At 36.6% G+C, this 27,523-nt stretch overlaps 2 protein-coding genes and 1 long non-coding RNA gene across 4 annotated transcripts; 2 read left to right on the top strand and 1 right to left on the bottom strand.

The window, feature by feature from the left end:
• The first annotated feature begins 266 nt into the window (after positions 1–266).
• On the top strand, positions 267–6,626 carry LOC108088331 (catalase). The gene is made up of 3 exons (XM_017186073.2): positions 267–488; positions 4,843–5,763; positions 5,843–6,626. Exons 1-3 carry the CDS (start codon positions 432–434, stop codon positions 6,383–6,385), a joined length of 1,521 nt encoding a protein of 506 aa, XP_017041562.1. The 5' UTR covers positions 267–431; the 3' UTR covers positions 6,386–6,626.
• A 1,176-nt stretch (positions 6,627–7,802) lies between these two features.
• Positions 7,803–24,304, bottom strand: LOC108088316 (protein I'm not dead yet). 2 transcript variants are annotated; one of them, XM_017186052.2, is made up of 8 exons: positions 24,113–24,304; positions 11,323–11,360; positions 10,911–11,037; positions 10,732–10,848; positions 10,328–10,665; positions 9,447–9,905; positions 8,684–9,059; positions 7,803–8,620 (listed from the first exon to the last, which is right to left on the bottom strand). In XM_017186052.2, exons 1-8 carry the CDS (start codon positions 24,134–24,136, stop codon positions 8,330–8,332), a joined length of 1,770 nt encoding a protein of 589 aa, XP_017041541.1. In that variant the 5' UTR covers positions 24,137–24,304; the 3' UTR covers positions 7,803–8,329. The 2 variants fall into 2 exon arrangements, with proteins under 2 accessions (XP_017041541.1, XP_017041542.1); XM_017186053.2 differs by lacking the exon at positions 24,113–24,304 and adding an exon at positions 19,058–19,184.
• Positions 19,624–20,457, top strand: LOC108088317. Its single transcript, XR_001771226.2, has 2 exons — positions 19,624–19,727; positions 19,791–20,457. It is a non-coding gene; the product is annotated as an uncharacterized LOC108088317 (long non-coding RNA).
• Positions 24,305–27,523: the final 3,219 nt, after the last annotated feature.

Here is a 27,523-nt window from a genome sequence, read left to right as displayed (position 1 = left end):
TCTAAATAAATTTAATTATATACATTTTTATTAAGAGAACTTAAGCAAACAGTAAGTACAGATCTTTAGCAGCATTATTCTGTCCATCAAAAGAGAATATTAGGAAGTTTTGTTCCTTGTACATATGAATATGCCAAAATACTTCAGAAAAAATCTAGGTCTGAACAAAATCCTAACACAAAATAAAAAAAGCTGAACTTTTTGAGCAACCGCAAAAAAATGCTAGATACATATCTAGCAACTAAATTGCCGAAGTGGCAACACTGCCGTGCGTATAAAAACAAACGAAACTGCGCTGCGACTGCTTTAGTTGACGGAATTCTTGACGCAGTCACAGTAAACACAAAGGCATTTGAAAATCAACGTTTGTTCGACTCGACATATCGAAATTCTGGTTATCCCATAGAGCAATATCCTAAATTTTAAGCAAGATGGCTCAACGCGATGCGGCTTCAAATCAGTTGATTGACTACAAAAACTCCCAAACGGTGAGTGCATAGGTATTGGTGTGCAGCGCGAGAGTGCGAATGTGCGTGTGTGTGTGCCGGCAGGAAAACAGAAAAAAGAGAAGGGAGAAACATTGTTGAAAATAAAATAAACAAAAAACAAGACAATTAAAGCGGCGATTGCTATGAGTTTGTACTTTTTATTAATGTTTAAAAATGCAAGCGAGAAACAAAGGCTTTCTGAGAGATGTCAGTAATTTTGAAAGCGGTTTCGCCACAGTTCAAAGTTCAAAAGACTCAGTCTCTCTCCCTTTTTTACTCTCTTCTAATTTTATTTATACGAATCTTATCAAAACCTCGTTGATAAACCTTATCAGTGTGGCAATTTTTTGGCAGGATTTGTTTTTTCTGTACCTAATCCAAAGTTTGATTGGTTAACTTTTTTTGCTACTCCATTTCTAGTTCAATCCAAAGTTTACTTTAGTTTTCCTTTGTTTTTCCGTTTTTCTTACCTTGGCTGACCTTTGGCTTTTGTTTATTTTCATTTTCTGTCTTTGCATTCAATTTGCACTTCCATTTTCATTTGGCACTTGCAGTGTGCATTAGATTTTACTTATTTGAATTTGTTGGTTTGCACTTTCGTGTTAATTATTCGCTTTCGCTTTTGGTTGAACACATAGGAAATATGTACACACATACGTACACACATGCACTTGGTTTAAATTGAAAAATCGTGCCTTCATAAATGTGTAAACAAATTATTATTGGTTAATAATGAGTAACTAAAAACATTTTTGTGTAGTTAAAATTAGACATATGTTTTTTGTACTCAAAATCTTAAAATGTATAGAAATAAGCTTTGAGTTTTGCATTTAAACAAAGGCAAATGTAAAAAGGTAATTTTTTATTGTATTCTTGTAAATTGTAATTGGTAAAATCTTTTAATTTTGTTACATTAAGTAAATGGATTACTGAACTCTCGTTTTTTATCAAAACTTTATAAAGGAACTTGAGGATTAGTCCCAAATAAAATCAATAGTAAGCACTTTAATTGTGGTGCCCCCACACAGAAATTTTTTGAGCGCGATAAATTTACTACTCAGATATTTCCCAATGGATTTCCCCGTAGTTCGATGATTGAAATAAAATATTCTGCATCGCTATTTGATAGTTGATAAGCACAAAAAACCGCTAAGTAATTGGCCCAAAAAGATTAGATTTATCAGATGTGTACAAGTGGATGGGTGCGTACTTTGGGTAGTAACCAGTAACATATTATGTGTCAGCTAAATTAAAATAAAAACCATTTATTCCATTTTTGGTTTAGGACTATTTAAAAAGAACAAATTTTTTATTTCAATAATGTATATATATTTTTAATTTTTTTCGTACATTTATAATTATTTACATAAAAAAATGTACATGCATATATTAAATAATTTTGGGTACTAACTATCTATTCTCATAAACTAGATTTCAATGATATATAAAAATATGTATTCCTCGCTTCACTGATATTAAGTGCATTTGTGCATTGAGTCACGAAATCAATTACTCGAGTTTCTAATATAACAAGTAATTACCATTACTTTTTTGTATATATACACATGAACTTTTTAGAGGGCCGCGAATAGTTGTTGCGCTGCTTTGAGGTTGGAAAATTCGCTGGGAGTCAATGGACTTTGGGGCAACCGGCTCAATGTTGCATAAAACTGGTTGCATTGGGCTTCGACCATCGAGTGACAGCGAACCCGGCTTGAAACTTGTTTTGGGTTAGCATGCGAAAAGGCAAGACCGTCTGGGAAAATGCGTTTGCCAGCCATAAGTCAATGCTAATTTTCTTTCTCCGATTTGGTTATGCAACTAAGTTGGAACGCCCCCCGGTTTAGACCAACTGTATGTGAGAATATGTTTCGAACTGACCCAGAAAAGAGAGCTCCACAGTTGGTTGGTTCGTGTTGTTTTAGTCGATTTTGACCTTCTATGACGAAACTGTGAAAACTGCATTCTGTCAGGCAATTAATTGTTTGCCTTTGTTTCGGTGAATAATCATGGCAACTGGGTTCTTTGTTCTTAGGGAATCTTGCAATCAAGTTTATGAAATATCCAAGAATTTCGAGAATGCACGGAAAACACTTTAAAGTGGTTTTGAAACGTAATGCATTGTGGAAGGTCGAACATACATACATAAGTAGGAAAAAAAGAAACACATTCAACGTTTTTTTTTATAAATCAACAACTTGAATATGATCATTGTTCACTGCTTGATTCCAAATTATTAATTGATTAAGCTTTTTTAAGCTCGGGTTATTTAAAATAATCATACGAAATTAAATGCTTTAGCAACATTTGAACAACCTCATGAAATTAAATCTTCTTTTAAGATTCATTCCCCTATTTACATTCATATCACCTGTTTACTTTATCTATATAATGATTCAACTACTAAAAAACAATATCTAGTAGACAATGTCATCTCTCCTTAAACTTATCGGATGCACTTATCTTATAAAGCTGCCTCATTAAGACGATGTTTACCCTCTTTGTTGCGCTTGCGTCGCCGACATGTTGCAATTAAAAACTTTCCTGTAGTCGGTGTGTTTTGCATTCCTTTTTTTGAGATCGAGCGAAGTTTCCTTATCAGTTTGCTCTTCGCTTGGAGATATCTACCACCACACAAACAAGGGGCTCTGATAGGAACCAGATTGACTTGTTGCGGCGCGGATCCCGGTTCCACTCCCATTGCCATTCCCGGTTTGCTTCACTTTGCGTATCTGCCCCCTGAAGTGGCCCCACATTGTTGTCTCAAAGTGCAAACCATTCTGATTGAAACGGGGCAAAAAATGAACAAACAAGTGCAAAAAGCTCTAGAAGCGTATATAGAAGTGCCCACAAAATTGAGAGTATATAAAACAGGTGAGCTAATTCTGCAGTACGGCTATGTGACTTGAATATCAACTCAAGGCTGATAATAAAGCTGAATATAAATTTTCGAAATTTAAATCACTTTTTCGTAAGAATTTTTTATTGGCGGTGATCTTATCAAACGAACAGCCGTTATCAAATTATATTTATCAGTTGTAAAGTGTGAAGGTTAATTAAACTAATAAACCCTTTTATTCGTCTGTCTTTTAAGAATTAAGATCTAATTAAATAGACAGCAAAACCAGATATAAGGTAAACCTTCTCTTGCTTTTACCACTCAGTGTGCAATCCCCACCCTAAATTATAACCCAAACGACTTTGTTGTGAGATATAAACAGCAGCCTAATTTATATGTTTGACACATCACCAGAGGCTTCACTTTGATAAACAGCCTTCTGTACAAAATTCTATATGCACTGTTCTAGAAATGTTTTCAATTTCGAATTTCGCATGGCGTTGTCAGGTTTCAAATACATTAGCTAAACAGTGCGCATTAGCCGGTGACAGTTTTGCAAATTGTTGGCTGAGTTCATTTTATAATGAGTTTTGGATTGCATGCGAAATGTACAATAAGGCGATTAAGGAGTGGTGTCCGATTACTCCAGGGAAATTAATTGAAAACAAGGAAGATGATGATTAAGACAAAACGCAGATTAGACCGGGTGATAAATGACAGGCAGTTAGTGGGCTAATTGAAATTACTGCTAACAGAAGACAGTTTTATTGGCCTAATGGTATTTACTAATTTATTGATTTTAAGGCTTGAAATAAATTCCACCCATGTCACTTTTCAGAATGTTAAAGCAATATTTAAATGAATAAACATGTATAATCGTTTAAGTGATCGTTTTATAAGCTAGTGCGACTAAGGGCCCAATTCCTAAACTTTAAAATCCGCAAGCACTTCAAGACACCTTGGTTATCTAATTTTTTTAAGTGGCATGAAATTATTTATACTTTTATAAAATGCCTCTCAAAGTGACCCCCCCAGGAGAGATAAAGCCGTGCAATCTTTATGTTTATGTTTTTCGTGGCAGCCCGGCGATTATAACAAAGGAATGAAAGTCCGCAGCCCAAAAAAGAATTATCGCCTAAGCGCAGATAAGATTAGAGGACTTTTCGGACTTGCATTATATAACAAAAAGTTACGGTGTTGCACTTTGCAACTGCCCTTTGTTAAATATTAAACAATAGAATACATATTTTTTCATTTCAAATTAAATTTACTTTATATTTTAAAAATTATATATTTATATGTATATAGATATACGGTTATAATGATTAAACTACAAAAAACCCTCTTCTTTAAATTTCTACTTTTATTGCATTTGATATGCGACTGACAAATGTAACATTTTGAATAATAATTTTATTCTGCAAAACAATTTTACTAAAAGCTTTAATGTTATCCAATTAAAATTGATTAATAATAAATATATAAATTAAACTAAATTTACCTTTTGCTTTTCAGGTTGCGCCAGGAGCGATCACCACTGGCCATGGAGCACCCATTGGGATCAAGGACGCCACCCAGACGGTGGGTCCCCGCGGCCCCGTGCTGCTGCAGGACGTTAACTTCCTGGATGAGATGTCCCACTTCGACAGGGAGCGCATTCCGGAGCGAGTGGTCCACGCCAAGGGAGCCGGTGCCTTCGGATACTTCGAGGTGACCCACGACATTTCCCAGTACTGTGCCGCCAAGATGTTCGACAAGGTGAAGAAGCGCACTCCACTGGCCATTCGGTTCTCCACCGTGGGCGGCGAGAGCGGATCGGCAGATACTGCCCGCGATCCCCGAGGATTCGCCATCAAGTTCTACACCGAGGATGGTGTTTGGGATCTGGTTGGCAACAACACCCCGATCTTCTTCATTCGCGACCCGATCCTGTTCCCCAGCTTCATTCACACCCAGAAGCGCAACCCGCAGACGCACCTGAAGGATCCGGACATGTTCTGGGACTTCCTCACCCTGCGTCCGGAATCGACGCACCAGGTGAGCTTCCTGTTCAGCGATCGTGGCACTCCCGACGGCTATACCCACATGAACGGCTATGGCTCGCACACCTTCAAGCTGATCAACGCCAAGGGCGAGCCCATCTACGCCAAGTTCCATCTGAAGACGGACCAGGGCATCAAGAACCTGGACGTGAAGACCGCCGATCAGTTGGCCAGCAGCGATCCGGACTACAGCATTCGCGATCTGTACAACAGGATCAAGACCTGCAAGTTCCCCAGCTGGACCATGTACATCCAGGTCATGACCTTCGACGAGGCCAAGAAGTGGAAGTACAACCCCTTCGATGTGACCAAGGTCTGGCCGCACAAGGAGTTCCCTCTGATTCCCGTGGGCAAGATGGTGCTGGATCGCAATCCCAAGAACTACTTTGCCGAGGTTTGTAGCTCATTCAATTATTTATACATTGTTGAATATTTTAATCATTTTTAACCCATTTATATGTATCGATCTTTAGGTGGAGCAAATTGCCTTCAGCCCGGCTCACTTGGTGCCCGGCATCGAGCCCTCTCCGGACAAGATGCTCCAGGGTCGTCTGTTCTCCTACTCGGACACCCATCGCCACCGCCTGGGACCGAACTACTTGCAGATCCCGGTGAACTGCCCCTACAAGGTGCGGGTGGAGAACTTCCAACGCGACGGGGCCATGAACGTGACGGACAACCAGGACGGAGCTCCTAACTACTTCCCCAACTCCTTCAACGGACCCCAGGAGTGCCCCAGGGCCAGGGCCTTGTCCTCGTGCTGCCCCGTGACCGGGGATGTCTACCGTTACAGCAGCGGCGATACGGAGGATAACTACGGTCAGGTGACCGACTTCTGGGTGCACGTCCTGGACAAGTGCGCCAAGAAGCGTCTGGTGCAGAACATCGCCGGCCATCTGAGCAACGCCAGCCAGTTCCTGCAGGAGCGGGCCGTCAAGAACTTCACCCAGGTGCATGCGGACTTTGGTCGCATGCTGACCGAAGAGCTTAACCTGGCCAAGTCCTCCAAGTTCTAAGCTAAACGGCATCCGACTTGGTTTTTGACCTTAATTACTATTAATCCACTTGAAGCCGACAACACTCCGAAATGGACTAACAAAAGCAAACTCTTTTCGGCTCTTTGGTTGCGGGCTAATATCGATTTAACCACATAATGTGTCTTGTCTTGTTTTGATATTCAAAATTGTCTTAGCTGTACACGAAATACAATTATATGCAATGGATATAAAATAAATTCTTTATATTTTGATACAAAAACTTGGATGTTATCCATTGATTATCGATGATCGCTATAAAAGATTGTGGCCACCAGCTGGAGACCATCTTCATTCCAATCTAGTTTGGCCAAGGTGTGCCTCTACATCTGGCCGATATCTTTTAATATGCCTCAGTTGATATCGGCTTGAGTCCTGGCAGGGGTTCGGTTTAAATGATAACAACTGCTTGGAAGACTTTCTTGATGGGAGCCAAGCCCATCTTGGCTACTCCAGAAGACACCTGAATAATAGGCCAGAAAACAAAAACTAATATTTTCGTAATTCGTACAAAATAAATAAAAATAACAATAATGATAAACAAAAATTAAAGTTTTGTACCTCATGGTCTAAATGGTTTAAACTTAAATTTAAGTTTAATATGTTTAGCTCAAACCCATATTTTCTATTAGTTTTCTATACATTTTATTAATTAAAAAATAGAACGAAGTTTAAAATTAATTTTTTTGAATGGAAGTTATATAACTATATATATATATGATACGATTTTGATCCAAGTTAAAAACTAAATTTTAGTTTCAATTTAAATGCGCGCCAGAAAACAACCTACATCTGGGCACACAAACCGATTGTCAGCGCAATCCTGAGATTTCGATAACAACACGAACTCACCTCAAGCTGACCGGATTTTTTGGAAGGTTTTCAAGAAAACAAAGCCTGGTTGCTTTTTTATTTAAAGTAAAATATGTATAAAGAAAATATATGCCGTACAGAACCTATGTATGTACATGGAATCTAAAAGAACACCTGAAATCTTTGCGTTGTACACAGGTGATTTCTTGTATTTACTTTGAATCCACAACATTATTAAAATCAATTTGCAAGACAAGCAGGCCACTTCCGAATTAGGAATATGCAGTTTTTTAGCGACTCTTGACTTACGAATTTACTTTTATCAAATTCGAAAGGCTTTATCATATAAGACAAAAGGACAGGACAAGGTATTTGAGCAGAGATCAGATTTCAGTAAATTGATTTCTGGTGACTGCCAAACTACCAGTGAGTGATAAGCCGAGAGCAATAGATTTAAAACTGTACAGTACTAAGGAAGCAGACAATCGACTTTTCAGAGTTATCGATATTTATTAAGAAAGTGGGCGGCTTTTTAAATTTTAGTTCCAATAAAAATTATTTTTGAAACTAGAAAACTTTTATCTTATTTTTGTTTGAGCTTTTTATTCAATTTTTTATTTTTTACAAACTATATAAAATATAAAGCATTTGCAAATTTACACAGTATCATTAAAGCTTACACTAAGGCTATTTGTGTGCTCGTTTCGGTTCGCAATCAAGTTTTGAGTAAGTTGTTCATTTATCTTTTTACAAAATGCAAAACATGTATGAATATGTACGTTCTCTCAGTCTAGGTTTTTAACTCAATTTTTTTCCTTGCATTTTTGACATAATTTTTGCTAAATGCAGTGATTAAGTAACATTTAATTATATTCTTTATATTTAGCTGAGTTTGCTGACAAACTTTTAACCAACTCCGTTCAACACGTTTTGCTAAACAATTGATAGTGTTTTTGTCTCAACACTTTTCGCAATTTTAAAATGCAAGTATCGTTTCATATTGTTTAACGTTCGCTGTCAGCAAAGGCACTTTTTCTTGTACAATTTCCTAAAATGTTATGATTTTATTGCTGTGGCGGTCTGTGAGTTAACTTACACTAGTGACTAACTAACTTAGTGCGTCTTGTTAACCAGCGCTTCGGCGGCATACGCCTTCGCCCAATCGGGGAACGTGTTGAGCGCTGGATAGACGACCAGGCCCCAGGTTTGGCAGAAGACAAACAGGGTGATGATGGTAATGATGGTCGGGCCGATTCCGGCGATGGCCATGTCCTTTGTCCTGATGTTGGCATAGCCGGCAACCAGAGCGTTGGGCGGAGTGCTCACCGGCAGGTGGAAGGCCATGCTGCAGGCCAGGCCAGCGGGAAGGATCAGGTACAAAGGATGAATCTCAATCGCCAGGGACTGAAAACAACAATTTTAAATTGTTATTTACATTCAGAAATGTTTGTATTGCATTGCACTCACCATCTCAGCCAGCACGGGAACTATGATGTTGGCGATGGCCACGTTGGAGCTGAAAGCTGTTAGGAACACAGCCACCAGGATGACCACCAGCAGGAGCACAGCGTTGGGCAGGACCTTCAATCCAATCAGTGCGTTGCCAATCAACGTGGCCATGCCGCTCTGCTTGCTGCCCTCGGCCAAGGCGAATCCACCGCCCAGCAGGAAGACCAGACCCCATGGCACCCTGGTCTGGATGAACTTCCAGGTGATCAGCGAGGGAGTGGGAGCCGTGGGCACTGCTCCGCGCTTTGAGCAGTAACGCAGGAAAGCATAGTTGGCGGGCAGGATGAAGCACATGATCACAACGAAAATAGTGGGCATCGAGTTGCGAACGTCCCTGAAAAAAGTTAAGGTACAAATAAGTTAGTTTGGAAGTATTTATAGGTTTTAAATGGAATACTAGTTTAATAAAAATAGATATAAATGTCAAAAGTAACTGTCAAATATGATTTAATAACTAATAAATATTGTCTACTGATTGTAGATCAGAGATCTTAATAATTACTTGCCTAATCAACACAAGTCATTATTCATTATTCTTATCGTTATTTAGTAATTTATAACTTATTCGGAAGCTGGTACTCGTTCGTTTTTAGTTAAATAATTTGAAGAAGATTTTATGACCACGTTAAGTTAACAAAAAAATAAAAACTGCTTAGTGCCTACTGGTAACCAGAGTAAAACTTGTTTTAGAAAATAAAACTTGACATAAATAGCCACTTACTTCGAGTCCAGCCAGACAGCCCAACCCCAAGTGGCCGCCGGCTTGCGAGTGAAGTACATGATAACCATAAAGATGAACAGAATCATCACTTGGATCTCGTGGATGGACATGGGGCCCAGATCCTTGTAGCGCTGGTCGATCACCTTCTTAGCCACGTCGGCGCCCTCCTTGCCCCTCTGGACTTCCTGGGCCTCCTTGCTCTTGGGGCGCCACAGACCCATGAAGTGCCACTGCAGGAACAGGAAGGTCAGGAAGGTGTACACCAGCATGGACGGCACCGAGTAGAACATGAAGGTGGGGAAGTCCATCTCCTCCGTGGAGTTCTTGAAGCGCGACTCGTAGATGCCCTTGAAGGTCAGATTGGTGGCTGTTCCGATGATGGTGCCGCAGCCGCCCAGCGAGGAGGCGTAGGCAATGCCCAGGTAGTAGCACAGAGTGATCTTGGTGGGGTATGGGGGCCTGAAAGATAAGTTACATTTTTATTTTATTTATTTAGTAAATATTATAGTACAAAATTGTTGTAGAACGAAATTTGAAACAAGGAAGGACAATTTTAAAGGACAGTATGTTGGATCGTTCTTGCAGACTAATTTGTACGACAATGTTTTTATTGTTTTAAACAAAAAGAATGAATCGACATGACAGTAGTAGTTTAAAAAAATTAGAAATTAGAATCGGATGACTCGCGAAAACAATCAGGCCTTTGCCATCTTTGGGGATAACGATCCGAATACTTGGATATTGGATACAAAATGAATTATCATATATCATTATCACATGTCATATCAATTTTAAAAACATTAGTTGCACAACATATTCATGGAAATCCACAAGAACTTCACTAATTATCCAGAGAACTTATCTACTATCAAAAAACTTACTCATCCTCGTTGTTTTTCTTGTTGCCTCCGACGATTTGGTATTGGGGTTCGTGGTGGATCCGGCAGACGCCCTGGGCCTGGAGCTCTTCCAGCACAGCCTGGATAATAGGACACATCATGGCCGTACAGGCGGCATTCGAGATCCACATGCTCAAGAACATCGTCACCATGATGAGGCCAAAGTGTAATCTGCGGGGACTGCAGCCCACGATCTGGATTACCCTCAAGGCGAGGCGCTTGTGCAGGTTACAGTACTCCACAGCTAAGGCGACCATAATGCCACCCATGAACATAACCAAGGTGTCCTTGAAGTACAATCGGCAAGTCTGGTCGGAGCTCTATGCAGCGGGAAAAGTTAAATCAGTTAAAATTGTATTAATTAACTTATTTTAACACAGACTCACCATTATACCCATTACTGGGAAGGCTACAATGGGCATCATGGAGGTCACATAAAGTGGCAGGGCTTCTGTCACCCAAAACACAGCCATAACCAGGAGAAGGTACATGCACCGGAACTCCTGCAAAATGAATACAAATTGCATCAAATTCGATTTGGGTATTGTGTAAAGTTACAACTTACGGCTCCTTCGTTCAAAAGCATCACGGGCAGGCATAGCAGAGGCACCAGGAAGACCACCAGTCCCTTCCAATGGTTTGCGAAGAAGTTGGAGCACTTTACAGGTGGTTCGGGTTGTTCATTAATTTCACTGTAGAAAAAACATAAAATCAGTAAAGAACGACTTGCAAATTGTATCCCATTCTTTTAAGGTTTTAATTCTGATTTGTTCTACTTTTGAATTTGTTTTTCCGAAGTTGTGAAAAAAGATTGAAATAAAGACATTTTTCATCAATAAATAATATGTACAGTAAAATAAAAGAAATAAGCATCAATCATTATTTAATTGATTTCAGGTAATCACTTTTTCATTAAAATAACAACAAATCATTATTCCTGCTATCCGATTAAGACTTATCATATTTGTAATACTTACATTTCCATTTTGACGTCCAGCGGAGGAGGGGTGTAGATCTATAAGCAAATAGAGCAAAGAAAATAAATCAATTAAAATGCTCAGGAATCAAGAACGAGCCCCCCATAAAAGGCTGAACCACTTGTTGCCAAGTTGTCGGAGAACCCAGAGTAAAGTGAACCCCGTACCGAACCCAACAACCGATTGTCACCGTTTCACGCTTCATTAAAATGCCATCCATCAATATATATGCCAGCCGAAACGTAACCAATTGAAAATCATTTGAAACTGGCACACCATCGCACCAAAAAACAAAAACAAAATAAATAAATAAAGAAGCATATGGAAATCAGGCGCGTGATATAATTTCTTTTCGCGAAAAAGAAAAAAGCCTACAGTAAAAATGGAAGTGAATCAGAATGGAACGGAACGAAAATGTCCAAGTTGTTGTGCCAGAAAATGTGGCGATGTATAGTTCTCGCCTTGTGTTACTTATAGTACAGTATGGGTTATTTTTTAGTCGCATATTCATGACGACAATTGGCCGGTATTCCGTATCACGGGCGTCATAACCCCTGCTCCCAGTTCTTCCGTCGTTGGGTAATCTATGCAAAAGTTGTCCAAACAAAAATACAACACATTCGAGTGAAACACGGAGGCACGTCCTAATCATTGCTTCCTGCGAGGCCTCTTATCGGCATGAAACTAACAATCAATCAAGCCATTAAGCCCCAGACAAATATAATAACAGAGCGGCTCACACCCATTCCTTACATTTTAACCCTCTGTTGGAGCTCACACAATGATGTATCTATGCCTTTATGGCTTTGCAGATACATCTAAACGAAAGCACCAGCTAATTATAGATCGGCGTAGAAGCGGCCCTCAACGGCAATGTCAATGTCACTGATATGAGCATAAAGTTTGTAAACTTTCCTGGGGCAAGCCATCTGGGACAGATACATATGTAGATAGAGATACAAAAGAGACAGAGCTGTTAAAATGGATCTGTGGCGTGCCGCATGCAACCTCTGAAGAGGCCGTTGACTGACAACAAAAAGTGAAATGTCGTCAGGAATTATATTTTATTGCCTGTTAGATATGGTGGCTTACGTGCCAAAGATACATCGCATAAGTGATGGCCAGTTAAACCTTTCTTAAAGTTATTGGATTACGGCAATAACCCTCATGAAATTGAAAGTGTAATTACTTAATTGATTTATAGAAGTGTTACAAACATAAATTTGTAATGCATCATTATCATTTATTTTTTGACAAGTTGCCTATTAAATTTCGCAGATATTTAATTCACTTTAAAAAGTGGAGAGAAGCAAACATTTTGTATTTCTTTTTTCCTATAATTTTTCCATTTGTCGAAAACTACAACAAACCGATCCTATCTGTTTTGCTTTCCTGGCTTACAATCGGTAAATATTTAGTTTAAACAGTGGCATGTGAAGCAAATAAAATATATTAGCTTAGTTAACATATTTGCGAGAGTTTTTTTCCGCGGTTATCTTAGCTTGTTATTTATTTTTTCGACGATGTTTTTTCGATTTTTTTTATTGTGTTTATTTATTTTCTACACTGGTTTTTTTGTTGTTGTTGATAGACTATTCGTGTGCTTCGTTCGAACGTAATTGGAGATCTCCTTTTGTTTATAGGCGACGAACGATGGCATTTAATTTCACACTGCTCGGCACGAGATCGAGAGGTATTGAAATAGACAACCCGTCCCGGGATACACTATATCTGTCATCATAATGCTAGTTTTCTTTCTGCCTGTCTAGCAAAATTTAGATAGTTTCATATAGAATAGAATTCTTATAACGCACTTCCTGGTAAATTTGTCTTTTGGATACATCAAATAAACCTTTAGGAAAGTAATAACACCCTAATGCTAACAAGTATATTTATACCCTGAGAAAACTAATATCAATTATTAATTAAAAAATATTTCCACATGGCAAAGTATTTTTTAATTTAATTCTATCACAAGCATTGTTCGTTTCCCAGAACTATGAATTGAGTAATATTTATGGGAATGGCACGCCCCCTTTGGCGTTTACTATCATAGAATTCTATCACCTACAGAACTTGTTGCTTTTCTCCTGATAGCGAGACTGAGATGAAAGATCGTCAACACAGAGATAGATGGAGGCAGAAATTGATAAAGTGGAACCAATATTGTAGAACATTCTTATGTACATACATATGTACATATGTATGTACCGATCTATATAGTGCTCACGATGAGCAAACAATCTGATTGAGAATTGCCATCTACGTCAACGGCGTCCTGAATATCAATCAAGCATTCGGAATACACAAGCGTCTTCTTAGGTATATGAATAATATATATTATTACATCTTTAAACTGAAATTGAATTTATATATGCCCTCAGTTTGTCAGTGGAATTTTTCAGATCGTTCTGAAGTGACTGACTGGGGTAAAAGTGATACGGATACGTTTAGCAGAAAAAGATTAGTAGTCAAGTCTTTTAACTTGTGACGTAAATAATTGAAACTGTATTTTTAAAGATCCAGCAAAACATGTTTTAAAAATACTTAGCGCTTGATTGAATCCGGATTAGGTATCATCTGTCGATCTAATTAGGGCCCAATAAACCTCAATTATATATAATGGCAGTGTAAGCACAACTTCTGACAGCTTACAACAATAATGTGGGGAATCAACTAATAATAGTTGGGACTTCCCACACGGAACACCAAATGTTCACGCTTTGTTTCGTTTGAAGTGGGAGGGAACTCCTTAAAGATAATTGAACTGCCTGACAGGCAAGACAATCAGAGAGCCGAAATCGAATGAAATTGTCTTTGGACCACCATCAACGGACCAAAGAAATATTCGCCGGCTTTTGTCAATGTTGTCTCGCAGTAAATAAATTAATGGCCCGTTTACAAACAATTTTCCAAATGCCTTTGTTTGGCGCTTGGGGCACACTCCTCAGATTCTCAGATAGAGAACTGCACTATAATGGAGAATAGATATAGTAGATGTTGTTGTTGTTGTTGTCTCTGGGCGTTTTCGATAAGTAGAGTAAAGTGTTTACAAGTTAATTGAAGTAATGGGTCATGGAGAGCGGCACATTCCAAGCGGGCAAGTGTACCCAGCTGGGAAAAAAACATTATTTATTAACCCTCAAATGCTCACGTATTTGCGTAAATTAGCGTATCAATAAAGAAGGCTATATATAGTGTACTTTAATATCCAATACGTAAATGCCCAGTTTTTGCTTGGCTGCACTTCAAAAGCATTTTAATGCGGAAGTTAGGAGGCGAATTTATGTTACGAAATTACCATATTCGGATGAGTAACAGGTTGTCTTCCCAGAAAAGCAAAAGAAATTAATGAAATTAACACCAATTGAAACTGCAAACAAATTAAAGGAATTGTTTCATATAATTGTTCCAACCATATTGACGCTTTTAATCGGGCAATAATATTTAATGAAGTGTAAAAAATCAGAGAATTCAATACAATGCAGTAATGCAAAAATATTAAAAAGTATTGGGTTTTAAAGATTGAAATTCAAGTTACTATTTATAAACATCAAAGAAAGCTAAAACAACACTACAACAGGAAATCTTTTTTGTTTATCGAAATTGTGACTAATTTATCCAGACCACATTTGCGAATTATTCATGCATCGGCCAGCAAATATTCAAATCAATTTCCGTCTGCTGCTCCTTCGTTAGCCAAAACATTCGCATTAATTTTTCAATTTTACAGTTTTGCCATACATTTGTTTGTAGATAAGAAAAACCAGTCCATTAAAAAAAGAAATCCAGTTGGCAATTTAGTCGCCATAAAGATATAAACGAACCTATAAACAATAACAAGTGCACTACAAAAAATTAAGGAATTTATATCGGGACTTCTGGTTATAAATTATAAAACGAAAGTCGAAGTGAACGATTTTACATTTTACCATTTGCAATACGTTGTAGTTTGCTTGAATATGCCATTTGAGAAACGGAGTTGAGAAAACCCTTGATAAGAAATTGTAGTTTCTAGTTCAAGTGCTCGCTTTGAGTCGAATACAAGTACATATATGTATGTACAATATAGTCATAGATGAGTACTTTAGACTCTAATCGCGCGTAGCTGAATAACCCGATTAAGTTGATCCAAAGTACAAATACAAAGCTAAAATTAAACCATGTTTGCTGGAAACTCTTTATTAAGTGGGTTACCAAAAACCAGTAAGTTAAATTAAGGTTGCTGCAGGACTGTACTTATGTTTTCTCAAAAAACCAGCTCGACGGTTACGCGTTAAAATTATTCAAGTGAGCAGACAAATCACCTTACGACATTCGCATACATTTTATATGGAAATTGCAGGCTTTTATTCCACTTTTCTTTTTAGTTCATTCACACAGGCAAAGGCACATGGCAACACGTAATTTGTCTCTAAAAATTCGGATGAGGTTAACTGCAGGTTATCGCTAGAGAACTTCAGAAATCGACAGCGAAGTGTGTACTAAAAGTTTACAAATGCCTTGTCAATTGTGTGCACATTTCATGTTATTTTTTTTATCGCATTTTTAGAATCAATTTGTGGTTTGTTTCAACACAAGCGGAAACTGTCAGAACATTTTATAATTATCAATAGAAGGGGCAGCCAGACGGATCTTGACGCACTGGCACTGTTTCCGAGTTTAATGCACTGAAACATAAAATAATTGGAATTCAGTAAGTGAATTAGTGGAAATTCATTCAACCTTTTTTACCTTCATGCGTTTCCACTTCCCGAACAAATGTTCGGCATATAAATTATAAATAACCCTGGTGATCGGAACAACGACATTTTCTATTTTAGTAACTAACTTGGATTTATTGTAAGCAAGCCAAAAATGGATTGGCAAGCCGTTCGAGCTGTTGTTAAAATAATTGTTCTAACAATTAGTATGTCAGCGGTGCGGCAGTAAAACTTTGAACTTGACATTGACATTGTCAACAAAAGCGAAGCCAAAACAAAAACGTTAGAAAAATTTGCATGTTTATTTTGAAGTCTATAAAACAGAGACATGTGAAATAGAAGTAAACATGGTATTTTATTCATTCAGTTCTTAAAAAGAAAAAACCCCTGGAGGCACAATAAACTCCATATCTGTCTGCTTAAGAAACAGCTGTGAAATGTAAACAACAAGAGAAATGAAAAGAAATCCAACCAAGATTAAATAACTTTTGGAAAAAATAAAATGCCTTGTTACGGTTTCTTAGTCAAAAGAAGATTTTTGGGTTTATAAGGTATGTAAATACATTTCTTTTATAAACTGCTTTTTAAGAGAGAAATTAAATAAAAATACCCAAAACACGCTTATCGCCCAATATAGAGTATGTACATATGTATATTATGTTCCCTTGCGTTCAATGACCACAAGATCAGCGTACATATACATAAATATATTTTTACTAATACCTTTTTGTTATCATATAGAAACCCCTTTCTATGTCATTTTTTACGATATATTGATATTTTAGTTGGGTATTTGATTACGCTGCTTATTAGGTGTGAATTAATCAACAAAAACAAAAATCACGTTATCTTTCCCTTATAGAAACGGTGTGAATTTCGCCTATTTGCCTTTAACGCCTCATTTAGGGAATGATTAGCGTATACATATTAAGAATTTTTTCATACAACAGTTCCTGCACTATGTTAAAAAAAAATATATACATTTTATCATTTTCCTAAACAATTTTTTTTGCATTTATAAAACACGCAAAAAAATAACTACATTTTTCCCGGTAAATAAATGCAGTCTTTTTATTGTTTAACTGTTAACTGAATCCTCTGAACGTGTCTAACTGGTTTCTAACTGTGCGACTAATTTAATATAATTTTATTAAGTTGTTTTTACACATGTATTGTCAGTTCATTTCATTTCCTTATCAGGTACTCTAGGCCTTGGAATCGCAATGGATGATAAGACAGCCTTGATTTTTATAGATTCCAATAATAAATGAAACTTTAGACATATCAAAATTAATTATTATGTAATGTCAGCTGCGGTGGTTGCGTACTTATATGTATATCATATAGTACATTCGCCGAATTTTGCAGAAAACAGCTTTTTTTCTTATTTATCCAGTAAGTTCAATGGCTTGGCGGTAAAACAAAATACAACTTTTTGATTTAAGTATATGAATCAGCTGGCACAACGGAAACATTTGTTCATGTTCATATGGAATGTTATAGTTATGGTGCCACCTAAAATAATTCCATAAAGAAAGTGCTAGACAGACATAGCCGCATGTCCAAAATCTCATTGATGCGCATTACTCAATTGATAAGAAACGATCTGATCGCTAAGTATATTATATAAGAACATATGTACATACATATGTATATTATACAGTAGCATGATCAGTATAGACAAATGTGAAATGTTCACAATAGAAAAATACGAAATTAATTGTTACTAATAACCGGTAATTTTAAGCTCATTTGTAGGGTGAATTTTTAATCGGTTGTTAAGTGAAAACAATTAGGTGAGTTTTTTTGTAATGAATAATAGGCGTTTGCTAAATATTTAAATGTGTAAATCGTAAGATTCCCATTTATTTTTAGATTAATGTGTCTGTTATAAAATAATATTTTTTGATTGAACCCACAATGCATTCCTTTCAGTCTACAAAGGCTCTTCAAAACAATTAAGAGAATGTGCCACACATACTACTCTTGGAAAAATTTAGCAAATTCACCGACAAAACACTAAAATTCTTTACGTTTTAAAGGAAAATAAACATAAAAGTAAATTGTAAATAAAATCTTGGAAAAGTGCAAGAGCAAAAGTTGAAGTCTGCTCAACCAAAATAGCACAGAAAAGAAATGCATTTAGATGGAACTTCCATAAGTGGAAACATGTGTCACATTAAGTGTTCCAGTACTGATTATTATGTAATTTGAATTTGTTCGTTTAAAGACATTTTGAAATTCTTGTTTGGGTAAATTTCTCAGAAAATACCAATATAAACATTTCTGCTGAGGAAGTAAGCCGATTTGTTTAGATTAAAATATTTTTAGAGGAAACATTTTTATTTCGATTTGTGAATTATGCATGGTAAAATTTTCCTTGAACTTGCTGAAACCACAATACGATTTTTAAATCACAACAAAAATTTAACAAATTAAAAATAAACGAAACTGTAAATTTGCTTCAGCCACTGGACAGCGACACAAAAACCCATGGAAGAGTGAATTTTTAAAGTTGAACTGTACAAATCGACATTCTTCTTCTTCCTCAGGTGCATTTGGATAAGGGAAGAAGAACAAATGGATCGAAAAAAGGCGAGAAAGAAGTCCGTTGAAACAAAGAACGCGACATGTTAACGCTCAGCGGAGAAGTAAATATTGGGAAGAAGAAATGCATTTCTAGAGAGACCATTGGCGTTATTGTTGTTTTAAGTGAACCTCCCCTCCCAAGATTCTTGTTCACGGTTCTTTGTGCCGAGACCTTCACACTGCCACTCGGTCAACGGTTTCTCGAGGGGTTTTCTTTTACTTTTCGGTTGAGAAAATGCAAACGTCACGAGTTTGAGTTCACTTCCTAACCAAAATTTTAAAATAAACAGAAAAAGCAACGCGGTATTTTTATCGCTTAGAGAACGAGAGAGGACCACGCAGCACATGGCGGCTGATGAATGTCCGTTTTTTATCGTTTCCAAAGGAATGAGGGGTACTGCTCTCTCTCTCAACTCGGCCATCTAAACAATTGCGCTATTTACTTTTTAAAACGGCAGGAGCCTGTAGTTCCACTTAGGCTTAAGTCCTTATCGGAGGACTCGGATCTCGAGAGCAGCAGGAGAGTAAACACGCCCGGTTCGCAAACGGTGAAGTGCGCGACTGAATTTACTTGGGGATAGCTCCACCGCTTCGACCGCCCGTTGTCGTTGTGTTGGTGCAGCGCCGTGTAGGTGTTGGGTATTTTGCATCGGTGTGTGTGCGAGCGCGCGAGCGGGAGAAAAGAAGAAGAGACTCGAACGTTTTTGGGCGACTAGTGATGACTGCGTGAGTCTCAAGTTGATTTTAAGGAAGGCTTTGTTGCACTGAGAAAAAAAAACTGTTTCAATTCTTCGAAAAAACATTTAAACTTGGTTTGCACGGGCTTAGGTTTTAACTGAAAACTTTAAGTAAGGAAGTAAAGATTAGGAATTATTTTAATACAGATTAAAATCGTATGATGCAATATCATTTTAAAGAATTTTTGGAGTTATGTATGTAAATGTTTGTAAAAATACACCACTTCTTAAGATAGACACTTGCCTTGTATATACATATGTACAATATAGGACAATCTTTCAATAAATGAAAAATAAGTAGGGATACAAAATTTGAGGTATAAGGTACGATTTGGGGATTTCTGTCACCTACAACATAATAGTGTTTTTTATTGAAGTAAGTATTCCCCTTTATAAATCCCCAAAGATATTATTCACGAGTTCCCCACTAACTACCCAGGAAGAGAGCGAAGAAGATCTCAAAACAAAAGCTGCAATAGACGAGAAGCAACAGGAAAAAACATGGGGAATCCGAATAGAAAAAAAAAGAATTCATAGCAGACACCCAAACAAAGCGAAGAGGAGATAGACAGGGAGGGAGGAGAAACCCGTTGCCATGTGCAATCCAAGAAAACAAATGCGAGCAAGTTACCAGAAACAGAGAGAAAAAACAAAAACAAAAATAGAGACTGCGAGCAATAGACCGTTTAAACGGGAACTGCTGGAAAATCCAGACCAGACTTGTCAACCTGCCTTGCAGCCCCTCTAATCAACCTGGCGACACCTGAATTTAATAACGGTAGCGCACCTGTTGCAGGTCAGGAAGTGCCTAGAGACTTAAATCCACTCTATCGCTGTGCCTTAAATAATGTTTACAAAAATTGTATTCCAATTTAGTTTTAAAATGTATACATATACATATGTAAATGGCTTACAAATGGTAAGGAAATGTTTTAAAATGAATTTTCTTAACAAATATTATAGGACAACATCTATAATATATCGCCTAAAAGATTGTTCAAATTAAACAAAAGGTTAAATATAAAACCTTTATACTTTTTGGATCATGTTTCATTTAGTACAATAAAATTTGCGACCATTTGAAATGGTACTTATTGTAGTGTGTAGTAGCTGCCTTTTGTGTGTAAAACTTTTAGACGAATTTAATTATAAATCAAACCTTGCGTTTTAAAACAATAAAAAATAACCTTGCAGACTAAAACCTACCGAAAATTTTAGAATAATCGTATACTAAGTAGTTTCCAGCAATTTAGCGTTGATGATTTACGGCCCATGTAATCTGGTCAAAAGCAGTGCAACTTTCTCGATGGGGAGGACATCCACTCACAGGGTGAAAGTCGACAACAGGTCCAGAATGCACTGGAACAACTCAACAAGTCAACTCAATCTCAATGCGAAACTCGTTTCCAGGTAAACATTTTATTCGCTTACATTGAGTGCAAAAGATATGAATGTGACAAGTGGCTGCCACTGCCATCGATTGCTGACATGGACTTGGAGCTTTTCCTGTGCTCATGCCGTGTGTAGATGTTCTATCATCTGCGTTTGGCATGCTTCACTGGTGGGGTTTTCCTTTAAGCTGATAAAAAATAAGTGTGACCGAATAAGATAGTGGGGTACACTTAATTAAGATACTTTAAGATTTCTGAATCACCGAAAGGTGGTGAAATTACCTCTCATTTAAGTTTAAGTATGCGTTTTCCCTAAATCATATGATACACTCGGGAAAAATAGATTTCATTTTAATATATAAATAGATTGGCTAGCAACTAAAATGCCTGATAGTAGATAAGCTGCTAAAAAGTGTGCGATTTTGATTACGGTACCATATATTTTATTTTTGACGCATTTTAAATTGACTGATAACTTGAAACATTATATTGAATTACTAATTAATCAAAACATGGCCAGAACCTGTTTACAAATCAAGATTGAATGTCTATACAAAAACATTTTTGGTTTTGTGAGCCTGCGTTTAATTCAAATAAAGGCTTTATTTAAATAAATAAAAAAAGGTAATTAAAATACATCGGTACTTTTTCTCAGTTACAACAACAGCCCGAGCAAGAACCTGAGCCAAGCTACGAAAAAATCAATACGCGAACAAATTTCAAAGTCGACTGGAAAATGTCCATAAATTTTTGATTAGATCGACCCAATTGAGAACAAGGACAATTTGCTTAGAAGTCTGAAAAGTATTGAGTATACCGAGAGTCAATGGAAATATGAGTACTCTAAGAAATAAGGCTAAAAATGTCCTACTCAACTACTTATTGAATTTCACTGAAAGGGAGATAATTGCATCAAAAGCAAGCGCCACATTTAAGTGCATGACTTTTTCTTTGATCTTATAAACAAGAAAAATTCCCATACATATTTATGTGAATCATGAGTTGTGGAGTTTTTTATAGCGAACGCCTCAAGTGAGATCACTTTATTGCATTGAATGATACGAAATGTAACTTAATTGAGCACAGACGGAAGGCGATAATGAAATACAGTGGAATTAATCATAATAAAGTTAAATAAAAAGCACTTGTGTGCTTACAAACATATTGACTACACATATGCACAGGAACGAAAACCCAGTTAAAAGGGTTTCTAAAAATGTACTGCAGAAAAGTTTCAGTTTCAGTTCTGTAAATACCAAGCACCTAAACAGTTGGTAATTAATTTTATTTGCAGGCAATTAACTTGCTAAGGCCGAAGTTGGTTACCTGCATGGCAATTAAAATTTCTTACCATTCGCCAGCTTTAACTTAAGACCATTGTAAGAAGTTCAGGAATTAAAGCTGTTTCCAATGGAGCCTTTTTCAGTCTGAAAGGATTCTCCATATTGGGTCATTAATTGCTTGACCATTAATACGTGAAACGTGCAAGTTTAAAATTAAGTTAAAACAGATCTTTGGCCTGGCTCTCACTTAGGAAACCCCCTTGTGCTTGACGCGAAACCAGTTTGTCTTCGGCCAATAAATTTGTTTCAAGATTTTTGCAACTCGTTTTTTGTTGCCAAAACAAAACAAACCGAAAATCAAGGCTCAGATTGCGTTGACCCACATTTAATCACTTTGTAGCATAATCAAATAAATAAAGACGACACTAAATGCGATATCGATTAAGAATCGAGATGGAATCGAAATTCATTTTTATTTGTCACGTTAGGTAATGCCTAAAATTTATTCCAAGCAAAGTTCACCAAATCTTAGCGAATATTGAACGCATATATTATTTTCTAAAATATTGAAATATGTATGTACGAACACTCTTCGGATCTACGTCTGCAATTGTTTTTCCTTTTGCGTCATTCCATGTCACGTGTGGGGGCGGGTCCACAAAAAAAGTATTTTCTTCAAGGTAATATGGAGATTATACGCCAATTTGTGGGTAAACAAATGCCCAACGGCCAAAGTGCTTGAGGTTTCTAAATATATCCAAAATGTACTAAAATTTTTAAATGCGGACATGTTTTGTCTTGTTTTGGATTTTGAACTTGCAATTTATTAAATAGAACTTTGGACCCTCTGGGCAAGAAAAATGGGTTGACACTTGAAATACCTACGTATACTATGTCAATTTGTTATCTTCGTTTATTTTATGTTGACGGATTACCGAAAAGGATTAATTATTTTGATTTATGTCAGTTATATCACAAATAAGAACACCAATCAAGGTAAATTAAATAGATTCGTAACCGAGTTTCTTAGTTAATAATTCAGGGCAAGCAAGTTATCTTTTTGCTCTTTATATTATACACAATTTATTAATGCAAAAAATAAATATAGAGGACTGCTGACTTATTATATCATCCTTTTAAAAGAAATCTTCGGGCTTAAAACGTTAACCTGCTTCTGTCTAAATATTATATTTGACCGAAATTTCCAGGTTCCATAAAGTCTGTTTACAGTCCTCGCGCTTCTGGAAATCCCAGACTTAACGTTATCGCACGTGTTTAAATTTGCTCTCCAATAAAAAGGTTTACGGGCGGGTTCGCAAAAAAAGTTAAGCTTTATAAGCCTTTCCATTAATTGCCTTGAGAAACCTGGGGTATGGTAATTATTTAGCTGAATCTGAATAATTGCGTACATATTGTTATCTTTCGGTGTCGTCATTTAATTTTTCAGTCAGGTGGTTGACCAAACTCGAGAGAGATAATGCTGGGAAAGAGGAGGGGGAGAAGAAACGTAATTTCCGAAGATTTTGCACAAAAATGCGCTTCTTAAGTTAGGTAACAGATAAGTGAAATAGAGATATCTTCGCAGCACAATAAAAAACTGGTCATGGGTTGTTAAGTGGGTGTGTAAACAGTATGACGACACTTGATAGAAAGCCCACTTAATCGAGCTGCTGAATAAGAGAGCAAAATATTTTGGTATTATCTTTTGGGTGGAAAATATTTTTAAAGTAAGGACCCAATCTGAAAAGTGATCTCATAATCATTCTAAAATCTGTTGAGTAGCGCCTGCTACATATATCAGCGATACCTGATTTTGAATTCTGTTTGCGTAACACCACTCTCTTACCTAACCGAAGTGCCACACGCTGACTTTAAGTCAAACCAGGTTTCCATTAGATCGCAATTTGTCGTTATGAAAAGCCGTTAAAAGTCCTAGGGGCTTGGCGGGCATTAAAGCCGGTTCAAGGTCAAAGAAAAACCATTAACCCAAAATGTGAAACCGCTGCCACGTTCCCAATGTCGCAGCAGGAAATGCTAATCACCTCTCTAATCACGAGTAATTACCAGGAGCTCGAAATCAAACTCACCATTTTCGTGGTTTCGGTAGCCATGGTTGATCTTTAATATATATACTGGGATATCTGAAGAATTGGTCACGCTGTTTCCTTTTTAGCACACGCGCAAAGCGATTATTTCATAATTTCCACCACCGCGTCGAAAAACATCTATTCATTCGATGGCTAGACACCTTTTTATGAATATGTTGCTCAGCGTTCGACGACTAATTTGCGAATGCTACCAAAACCGAACGATTTTCTTTGCGTTCTCCTCTCTCTCTCTATTAAGCCCTGGACAAAAGAAAATATCTGATAAGTTGTCTGTGGGCCGAGCGAGAGAGACAGAGTGCCCGCGAGCGTGCAAACACTAACGGTTACTCATCGAGAGAGGACGGAGTTTGTGCACTACAGTGAAGCCTCGAACTCATTAATTAAATATCAATATCAACAATAATACTCTTAACTCTTTGCAGAATAATAGGGGTTGAACCAATTTAAAAGTACAAACAAGAGAAAGATCTCTTTAGGTTCAAAAACACACACAGTGGTGTTTAAAAGTATGCTTCGCTATATTTTACTGAAGATTGAAACCGGAAAGACTGTGGACGTTTTTTAAACATTTTAAAATTTTTTCAATTAAAAATTTACTTTGTTTTCCTCTTAAAAAAATGATATAGTATGTTTTTGTATTCGACATTTCACTGTATCTCTGTTGGGAATGTGGTCATTCGTGTTGTTGGGGTTGCCTGCAACTAACTAGTCATGACCTTCCCTCTTACAACTCTCACATTGACCTTAAACCACTGAAATGGCGTGCAGTATAGTAGTTTTTACCATTTCTTGTTGCTGATGAAAGTCCATTCATGAAAAACGAAATGTGACGTCACTGCGTAGCTTGCGGATGGGGGTAGCGTAGAGATTATTTTGTTTACAACTTGTTCGCGTTTAACGCCAGATGGTGAAAATTCTTCTCGAGAAACACTTATCTTTTACCCATTGCCCGTGGTGTAACTTAAGTACTTACGTACTTAAAAGTACGTTACTTTTAATGTAGGTATGTACTTATTACATTAAATGTGTATATATACAGTACATACATAAAATTACGATCATCGCCAAGTCATTCTGAGCCAATCTGTGTATCTTTTTGAATAAATGAACAAATTCTTGCAATCTCAGAAATTGAAAGAATTTCTAGTTGCGATTATAAAGCATTTTTGTGAAACAGAGGTTCACCTCAAAAGTTGACAATGTCAATCTCGCGATTGAATTCTTTGGCACCCACACAAAAGTAGAGCTAGCTTTTTATTTTGGTTTGCATATATTACACCTACGTGCAAATTTTGCCTAAAGTAGCAGGTATCTTATAGTCGGACAACTCAAATATTGCGTGTTATCTATTTTTTCTTAAGTCCTAATTTAGAGTAAGCCATAAAATATGTGAAAAGGAAAAGAATACTTGTGAAAAGGAAATACATACCATTTTTATATTGCTTTTAACACGCAGTGCAGGGAGACCCCATAAATTAAATATATTCTTGATTAGCACAGGCAAATCCAGATAGGTCCTGGGAAATATCGTAACAGTTACCTAAAATATATTGCAAATTATAACTTAGTTGCACTATAAATAAGAAGCACTATATTTCAGATATAGTTATTACTGCTTAACTGGAATAATCGGTCTACTATAACTTTTAACTTTCTTAGTAACTAACGAATTAAACAAGACGTACAGAAAAAATCTGGTGATCTTAAATGCAAGAGTATATAGTCTTTGGCTTGTTAAATTTGGCCATAATACAAAAAACATCGCCTTAACACTTTATGATTTTCTTGTTGTATTAGGTTAATGTTCATTTGAACGCGCGCCAAAAAAAACGGTTTGAGTAGACTGGCACCATAGACTCCAACCATATGAAAACCCGCGCCTCACTTGGTAATGTCTGTTCACACTAAACGGCCCAAGTCAACCATGAGATCCCGATTACAAATTATCGTCTCAAAGTCTAATAAAACTCGATCCTCAGTCTGCACTAATTAACTTAGTCTTTGGCGACAGCTACAAAATCTCAGAGAATCTTAACCGGGCTATTAGCTATGGGCGTAGAGTACTAATGTGAAAATTTAATTTGAAATAAATTAAAAAAAAAATAACAATATTTTCAATAATATTTTATATCGTTTTTATAGTTCCGCAATAAGAACTATTGTAAAACTAAACTTGCTAATAAGGTAAAATCGTGTAAGCTACAGCTGTTTAATATTTTATTGTTTAAGGACAGTAATATGATACAATATCATTGCTTATTCAAAATGTAGTAATTTAGATGTGCTAAATTGGCAGCGGTAAAGCAAATGTAATCCTAAAAGCAGGCAAAGAAAGGCGCAAGTATGAAAGTTCGGCCGCGAAGATATCACAGATATCTCCAAACGGACCTTTTTACATTCGGGCAGATCTGTCATAATTTCGTAGTTTCGGACTCAAAATAAAACTACCATTACAATACTATATACATGTAATTTGACATAGCTGGGGGAACGGTTTGTAACTTGGGTCATGTAAGAAATAGGAAAGATAGGTACTGAAAATTTTACATAGATGGCGTTATAGCGTTTAAATACGAACTATTTTTTTTTAAAGAAAAAAAGGAAGCAGAAACTGTTTTGATATTTTTTTTTTTAAATTGGCTACACTTTTTAATAAGTTTCATTTTGATTGAAGAGAAATATAAAATGAATTGTATTCCAAAATGAGTTACATATTAGTTCTTACTTCTAAGAGGTGTAAAAAAGTTAAAAAAATATATAGCAGAAAATCTCAAAACTTATTTCAAATTATAATTTCAGTAAGACTGCGTTGCAAAAGTGAAGAGGATACCTTAATCCCCATTAGGTATATATTAATCCTAGATCAGCATTATAATTTTCACATAAGTGTTTTTAAGCTATCCCCCGAAATTTTACCAAATATACTTATGCAGATCAGGGGACTGAATCATATACCTCACATAGAAAAGTTCGCGAAATCAATTGAAAGGAATTTACTTTGATGTTGTATTCAATTTTACAAGCTTTTTTATTTGAAATACTCTATATAACTTATTAAATTTGGTTAAACTCGTATGCATTTTTTATAAAGCTGCTGTAGGAGCAATCGGAGAAATTAAAGACAAATTAGTTCGAAAAAACCATCAATACTCTGCTCCCCAAGATAGCTTTCAATCTTGTTTCTTTTGTAAACAGTTATCGGGTATTTTTGATGCTTTTTCACAGTGCCCCACGAAAAAATAGCATACAAATAATTTAAGAATATATGATTTAAATGTGAATGGTTTACCACCGTTAGATAAAAAACGGTATTCAGGAAAATGCGATCTGTAAATGAAGGCACTTAACAACGTCCTATATTAACATATTTACATTTAATTATTTGTCGGT

The sequence above is a fragment of the Drosophila ficusphila genome, unplaced genomic scaffold (genome assembly GCF_018152265.1).
Source record: "Drosophila ficusphila isolate 14025-0441.05 unplaced genomic scaffold, ASM1815226v1 contig_106, whole genome shotgun sequence".
In the NCBI taxonomy this organism is placed as follows: domain Eukaryota; kingdom Metazoa; phylum Arthropoda; class Insecta; order Diptera; family Drosophilidae; genus Drosophila; species Drosophila ficusphila.
Note: the sequence above shows the minus strand (reverse complement) of the source record. Positions and strands in the feature narration are given on the sequence as shown.